We start from the raw sequence: 8,252 nt of genomic DNA, 5'->3' as shown, positions 1-8,252 counted from the left end.
CTAACACTTGCTTGATTGAACAAATGCTAACCACTATGTGGTATACTCATTTACCAAACTTTTATATAACACTTTAAACATCCTTAGGTAAACCGTGTATTGTAAACACACTGGCCTCCTCCAAGATCTTTTTAAAACCGGAGTTTGTAGGACTTGAGCATCACAAGGCTATGTAAGTTTTGAATGTTTATTAATATCAAGAGTGTATCATGCTAGGGTTTAACTTATGAATGTGTTTTCTATATCTTCAGCTCGGAATTTGCTGGACGTTATTACATAAATCATGTAATAGAGCATGAATGAGAAACTTCAGGGACTTAAACTGAAGGCACATTAGTTTAAAAAATTTTTTTGTATATGCAAACTTTATAATTATTTTGAATGTTTGTATAAATAAGTACTAGAAACCCTCATATGGGTTGCTTTTCTATATTTTCACAATGGTCTAAACGAAGGAAGTCAGTTAGAACATTAGTAAATATATTTATAGACCAAAGAATTAACCAAATAACATTAGTTCATATATGTATATACCAAAGAATAAACCAAAGAACATTCGTTCATGTATTAGAGAGATCAGAGTGATTTCCTTTTCTATAATTTTCTAATTAAAATTAACCATAACAAATGTATTGGGCTCATTAAATACTTGAAAATTTGTATATGGGCTTTAAAAGAATACTATAATAAACATCTTATTGAGTTCTCTTATTCGTTTTTTCATTTTTAAAATTGAAATTTTTTAAAAAAATAATTTTCTTTTTTAAAATAACAAAATACTGATTTAAAAATTTATGAAGTATAATTGGATTTATTTACTAGGAGAGTTACCGGCACGCTTTCCTGCCCGCACAAGCGTGCCGGTAACTCTCCTAGTAGACAAATATAACATAGAATACCAGATTACATGTCCTAGTTTAAAAAAAAAAAACATACATTATAATTCTATTAAGAATGATATTATAGTACCAAACTTTCTCTTCTAAGTTTAAAAATGGGCATGACGATTCACTCTCATAATGAATAAGCGATAACGAGTTGGACAGTTTTCGTATTATCAGTACATTATTATTTAGAGAAATCATCAGTAAATTACAAGCCAAATTGAATCACACATACTATGATAATACACAGTAAATTTTAAGGCCAAACGTCTGGCATCTCTTTTCCTCAAAAGGAAGAAGCCAAAAGCAACCAGTCAAGTGGAGACCAGTAGGCAGTAACCATACACAATTCACTCGTTTCCCCACACGAGAAAGATAAGATAATGGAGTTTTCTGCCACATGGCCTTATCTTAGTGGCCCATATCGATAAGGGTGTCAACACCTTTCCTTAATTCTGTGGCAGCTAATGACGGTATCATCAATTATGGACCCTTTGATCATTGTAGGGCTTTTTGCCTCTTGCAGTTCTTACTATATAAAGATGACCAAATCAATTGACAGACAAGTAAGTAAGAGAAAAGAGCAAAAGAAGAAGAGTATCAACAAGAAGTACTAATGGCTTCCTCTATGCTCTCATCCGCTGCTGTGGTTACCACCCCGGCTCAAGCCACCATGGTCGCTCCATTCACCGGCTTGAAGTCATCCGCTGCTTTCCCCGTCACCCGCAAAGCCAACAACGACATTACTTCCATCACAAGCAATGGCGGAAGAGTTAGCTGCATGAAGGTAAATGTCATTGATAATAACACTCGTTTGTCACGTGTAATTGAACAAAACTGAAAATAATTGGAATTGGGATTATATAGGTGTGGCCACCAATTGGAAAGAAGAAGTTTGAGACTTTATCTTACCTTCCTGACCTTACCGATGTCGAATTGGGTAAGGAAGTTGACTACCTTCTCCGCAACAAGTGGATTCCTTGTGTTGAATTCGAGTTGGAGGTAATTAACACACAACTCTTCCTTTGTCTCTAATTTTACTTACACTGCAAGAAACCAAAGTCAATAGTCGGATTTTCTAAACCGAAAAACATTGTGAATCATCGTCCAATACCAATTGTATTGAATGGTTTTACGATGTGTGTATAGCACGGATTTGTGTACCGTGAGCACGGAAGCACACCCGGATACTACGATGGACGGTACTGGACAATGTGGAAGCTTCCATTGTTCGGATGCACTGACTCCGCTCAAGTGTTGAAGGAAGTGCAAGAGTGCAAGAAGGAGTACCCTAACGCCTTCATTAGGATCATCGGATTCGACAACAACCGTCAAGTCCAATGCATCAGTTTCATCGCCTACAAGCCCCCAAGCTTCACCGGTGCTTAATTCCCTTTCTTGAATATTCGACGTTGATCATGTCAGAAATTAATTCTGTGTGGTCAACGCAAATTTAACTATTTAAGAATTTAATTAGCCGACTTCAAAGTTGAGAGATTATCTTCTGAAAATGAAAATGTTGAAGGTTATTTTTATGTATCGATTTCCCTTTTATAATATCTACTCATTTAATTTCACTTTTGCTCTTAGCCCTTTTATTTTCGTTTCAGTTTCTTTACACAACAAGTTGGTTCCTCTAAACCCCCCTAATAATTACTCTTTTTTTTCACTAGACTAAACCATTAATCTCTATAGAAAGAGAAAAGTGTTTGCTACATCACAAAAATGCCTCAATCAATCGACCCTCCATGATTAAAAACTAAAGTTTAAGTAAGAGGATTTAGCTATTTTAAAGATGAAAATAGTCAGTAGAGCTAGCGAAAGGTAATGAAAGACGTAAAGGAAATCCAACCAAATGTATCTCTTAAGACTGAAAACATGTATTCCAAACTGCTTAGTTGGATATTAAGTTTAGTTCAAGTCCTAAAAATACTGAGATATCATCATAACACGCACGGATCAAGTAAGACTTAAATTAATCGAGCATGAATTTGCTAAATCCTGAAAACTGGTTTACGTTAAATTAGATCATTGGTTATATAAGTTATAAGTTGAACAATGTGAATTTATAATAATCTAAATGTAGTTTTCTTTAAAAAAAAATCAAATGTTTTTGGACTTTTCAATGCAAACAGAATACACACAATGTGCAAAATTCAAAGATAAACACATAAATTTAATATATAAACAAATGGAAATTACGGACCATTTTGTCCATATCCTGGATTTAATTCTCATCTTTCGGAGTCAGATAAAATCCAAGTTTAAAAAAAAAAAAAAAAAAAAAAAAAAACCAAAAAGTAGGACTTAAAAAGACAATTAATAGCGTATAGAACAAAAAGGGGCCGGGAGAGCTATTATCCATGACAAGGTTTGGTGACGCTGCTTCTCATATGATTTAAATGGGGGACATGTTAATGAAGAGCTTTAAGGTGATCAGTGACTTGACTGACTTCTTGCCTCGGTTCCACACCGTCCATTGAAATGAGTTATGTTCATTCCTCATGATCCGTTGTTGCGTATATGATTAAACTGACATGGTGGCCGCACTACAAAAGAACAAGGCTTTTAACGTCAGTTTTTATATCGGTTAATGTCGTTAATAAACTGACCCTAATAATATGGCATCGTTTAGTACCTTTCGTATTATGGGGCGACGTAAAATTTTGTGTCACGCAATCTGTTTAACTACCATTTCTTGTTAAAAAATTATTCTTGTTAAAATAAATACAAAATTGTGATAAAGAATAATTGTAAAACGACAATGGCCCTTCAAATAAAATTAAAAACCCAGTTTTATTCAATACGAGGTAAAACATAATTGCTCTTAATAAAATAGAAGATCTTATTTAATGATTACAAATGTTAGTAGAAATTGTAGAAATATTGACAGTTAAACTAGTTTGATATTTACAGAAGTGGAAATTGCATTGTTTGCACCCAAATTTCATAACACCATCGGTGTTGATATCCTTCCGATCGAATAGGGGATGGTCTAGTCCGATCTTTCTATTCACAGACGTCCTCGACGTAGATTGTGTCTTTTCTTCCCCTGATCATGTCCTCTACTCCGGTACTTAAAACGTTGGATGGAAAGAATATGTTCGGTTTCTCCCTTCCCTTGATCAAACCAACGACTTTTACGAGCTTAACCGTGGATATGGTCCTACAAAATTTAAGGTTTTCCAAGATTTAAAAAACAATTTACCTCATATTATACTCAATTATATATGAGATAAAACTCTATACACTATATTTTTTTGTTCTCTCTTCATCTTCTTCGTTTAAAAATAAAACCGAAGCAGTACTGAATTCCCAACTTTCTCATATCTGTTTTATAAATGCGGCCTTATTAATTCACCAAGTTAAGCCAAGCTAAATCATTCATGGTAGATAAAAGGTCCAAAAACAATAAATTTTAAGGGCATGCGTCTAATTTAATTTCTCCAAAAGGAAGGAGCCAAAAGCAACCGATCAAGTGGAGACCAGTAACCATACACACTTCACTGGTTTCCTCACAAGAGAAAGATAAGATAATGGAGTTTTCTGCCACATGGCCTTATCCTAGTGGTCCGAATCGATAAGGGTGTCAACACCTTTCCTTAATCCTGTGGCAGTTAACCACGTTATCATGAATCCTGGACCCTTTGATCATTAGGGCTTTTTGCCTCTTATGGTTTTCACTATATAAACATGACCAAACCAATAGACAAAACAAACAAGTAAGAGAAAAGAGCTAAAGAAGAAGAGAAACAACAACAAGAAGTACCAATGGCTTCCTCTATGCTCTCCTCCGCTGCTGTAGTTACCACCCCAGCTCAAGCCACCATGGTCGCTCCATTCACCGGCTTGAAGTCATCCGCTGCTTTCCCCGTCACCCGCAAGGCGAACAACGACATTACTTCCATCGCAAGCAACGGCGGAAGAGTTAGCTGCATGAAGGTAAATGTCATTGATAATAACACTCGTTTGTCACGTGTAATTGAACAAAACTGAAAATAATTGGAATTGGGATTATATAGGTGTGGCCACCAATTGGAAAGAAGAAGTTTGAGACTTTATCTTACCTTCCTGACCTTACCGATGTCGAATTGGGTAAGGAAGTTGACTACCTTCTCCGCAACAAGTGGATTCCTTGTGTTGAATTCGAGTTGGAGGTAATTAACACACAACTCTTCCTTTGTCTCTAATTTTACTTACACTGCAAGAAACCAAAGTCAATAGTCGGATTTTCTAAACCGAAAAACATTGTGAATCATCGTCCAATACCAATTGTATTGAATGGTTTTACGATGTGTGTATAGCACGGATTTGTGTACCGTGAGCACGGAAGCACACCCGGATACTACGATGGACGGTACTGGACAATGTGGAAGCTTCCATTGTTCGGATGCACTGACTCCGCTCAAGTGTTGAAGGAAGTGCAAGAGTGCAAGAAGGAGTACCCTAACGCCTTCATTAGGATCATCGGATTCGACAACAACCGTCAAGTCCAATGCATCAGTTTCATCGCCTACAAGCCCCCAAGCTTCACCGGTGCTTAATTCCTTTTCTCAAAAAGTCATATATATTGTCTCTACTCATTTCATTTCCTATTGTCTGTGTTTTTTTTTTTTTCTGTTTCTGAGACATTTTCTATATCCGATTGTCAAATGTCTGATTTATGAATAATGTAATTTCTATATCTCTGCGTCTTGATTTTTTATTCCGATGATCGATTAGGTTTCCAATATTTGTTGCGATATGAAAATAGACGAAAGATAATTGAAGAAAAAAACTTATTGTTGGATAACGTTAGTAAGAAAACATTGTACATTCACATAGAGTGTAAGTATCATTTATCCTTAGATGTTAGAAAGTATCATACTCGGTTTATGTAGAATTTCATACACTAGTCATCATCATTGATTTTTTCTTTCACAAGCTTCCTATCCTATGGTACATACATTTACAATATTCTTGGTAGTTTATGACTAGCTCTACTAGTATTATACATAAAAGATGACGACATATGGATTCATATTCTTATTTTTCCAGTGTTTTTAATAGGAACAAAATTTAACTTTTTAATTTATTATTTTTTCTTATATAAGTATTAAAGTAATTTTTCTTTATAACGACAGTGAAACATATGTTCGTAAATCTCATTTACAGATAGTTTAATAGTTAAAACCATAAAGAAAAGGCTGGTCCACTTGAAATCTATGATAGACACATTTGTGGACGGTGTGCCCAGTGCCATTCAGAAGATAGGCTTGTGGATAAGAGCTCAATTTTAAATTTATGATTAAGTCCATCTATCTTATTAATGATCTCAAATATCAGTGTGAAACTTGTGCGTTAAATGACTCTATGTAAACCACAAGAAAAATCATCAAATGAGTAACGGTAGCTTTTTGTTCAAACTTGACTCTTCAAACAAAAAGAAATACTAAATTAAATAGTCTTTTATTCCTTTTTTGGGTCAAAAGAACCTTTTTTGGTCAAAAGAAGGGAAAGTTATAATAATATGGGATATTTCCACCCACATCCACTTTCTCGCAAACAAATACCACCAAAACCCACTTTTCATTCTCTCTATACTTTCTACCTGTAAAATTACATCTTACACCCTATAACTAAACTAACCTTCTCTTTCTACTTTTTATTTTTGTTTCCTTCTCATCTCTCTCTCTAACTTTTCTCTTTCTTTTTTAATATTTTTTTTCTTTAACATTTTTTTATTTTCATTACTAAATTTTAAGTTTAGTAACTTTAGTTGGTGATCAACATACTAAATTTTACGTTTAGTAACTTTAGTTGTTGACAAACAAAAAAAAAAGTTAAGCAACTTGTAAATAAATATTTTTTGCACCTTTCAATATTTTTTCTTTCCACAAAAAAAAATTCATGAATCTAATCTAAATCAAATACAATTGAATTGGTGTTCATAGTCAAATCAACAATTTCTAAGTTCAAACTAAATTAATTAAATAATTTAGAAATTAATGAATTTATTTAACTAAAATTTCAATATGAAATATATTGTTTGTCCACATACTTTAAGCTTAAATTAGATGCATGATGGATTAACAAAATATTGCATTCATAAATAGTTATCTATTTAAATAAGTTTTAAGAAAACTTTGATTTGTTACCAGTACCCCAAAATTATATTGGTATCCACATGAACATGAATATATGGATTTGATGTTGTCGTTGTATCATAAACCCTAAATCTCTAGAACCCGTAAATTCAGTTGGTATCCACATGACTATGAATATATGGATTTGATGTGTTGCTAGTACCATAATTATGGTCATAGATTTGATAACAAACTTTGATGTGTTATTAATACCCACATTTATGGTCATGTGTTACTAGTACCCACAAGTTCTATTGGTATCCACATGACCATGAATATATGTATTTGATGTTGTTGTTGATCCTAAACCCTAAATCTCAAGAATCCACAAATTCTATAGGTATCTACATGACCACAAATATATGGATTTGATACTATCGTTGTATCATAAACCATAAATCTCTATAACCCAAAAATTCTATTGGTATCCACATGACTACAAATACATGGATTTGATATTGTCGTTGTATCCTAAACCCTAAATCTCTAGAACCCCCAAATTTTATTGGTATCCACATAACCATGAATATATGGATTTGATGTTGTCGTTGTATCTTAAACCCTAAATCCACATAAGTCATAAATCCTAAACTCTAAACCCTAAAACATCACCATGTTTAGGGTTTACTTTAACGTCCATCCACCTTTTCTACCATTAAAATTTGGTTAGATATATCCTTAGCTCGTAACCATAACATCACATAGACACTAAATCCATATAAGTCCAAAAACGTAAACTCTATACCCTAAATCTTAAATCCTAAACCCTAAACCATACACCTTGAACCCTAAATCCTAAACCATGAATTAAAAATATAGACACATCATCCACATACCTAAACCCTAAACTTTTAACTTTAACCCCTAAACCCTACACCTTGAACCTTAGACAATACAACTTGAACTCAAAACATAGACATTGAATCTATATACCATCTAAAGTCTAAACCCTAAACTATGGTGATGTTTGAACATGCAACAAACTTGTCAATAAATTTCATCTGGATTGCTTGTCCACGTGGTCAGAGTTTGGTGGATAGGCTTAGAGATTAATAATGACCATGTTTATTGTGTAGTATGCTTCTAGTGACACTTCTAAGTTCTAATATCTCTACTTCTAGCTTAAAAATAGTACAAAAATATTTGGCTAAAAGACATCTAAGTGTCACTACTATGGTGATGTTTGAACATGCAACAAACTTGTCAATAAATTTCATCTGGATTGTTTGTCCACGTGGTCAGA

General features: G+C 33.7%; 2 protein-coding genes across 2 annotated transcripts; both read left to right on the top strand.

Annotated features, from left to right (window-relative positions):
• Positions 1-1,481: 1,481 nt before the first annotated feature.
• Positions 1,482-2,461, top strand: LOC104733002 (ribulose bisphosphate carboxylase small subunit, chloroplastic 2). Its single transcript, XM_010452611.3, has 3 exons — positions 1,482-1,671; positions 1,752-1,886; positions 2,034-2,461. The coding sequence occupies exons 1-3, from the start codon at positions 1,501-1,503 to the stop codon at positions 2,271-2,273; spliced, it is 546 nt and encodes a 181-aa protein (XP_010450913.1). The 5' UTR covers positions 1,482-1,500; the 3' UTR covers positions 2,274-2,461.
• Positions 2,462-4,600: 2,139 nt separating this feature from the next.
• On the top strand, positions 4,601-5,568 carry LOC104733001 (ribulose bisphosphate carboxylase small subunit, chloroplastic 2). Its single transcript, XM_010452610.3, has 3 exons — positions 4,601-4,826; positions 4,907-5,041; positions 5,189-5,568. The coding sequence occupies exons 1-3, from the start codon at positions 4,656-4,658 to the stop codon at positions 5,426-5,428; spliced, it is 546 nt and encodes a 181-aa protein (XP_010450912.1). The 5' UTR covers positions 4,601-4,655; the 3' UTR covers positions 5,429-5,568.
• Positions 5,569-8,252: the final 2,684 nt, after the last annotated feature.

This window comes from Camelina sativa, chromosome 12, assembly GCF_030686135.1.
Source record: "Camelina sativa cultivar CO46 ecotype springtype chromosome 12, ASM3068613v1".
In the NCBI taxonomy this organism is placed as follows: Eukaryota; Viridiplantae; Streptophyta; class Magnoliopsida; order Brassicales; family Brassicaceae; genus Camelina; species Camelina sativa.
The sequence above is the reverse complement of the archived record's forward strand: the minus strand, read 5'-3'. Positions and strand labels throughout refer to the sequence as shown.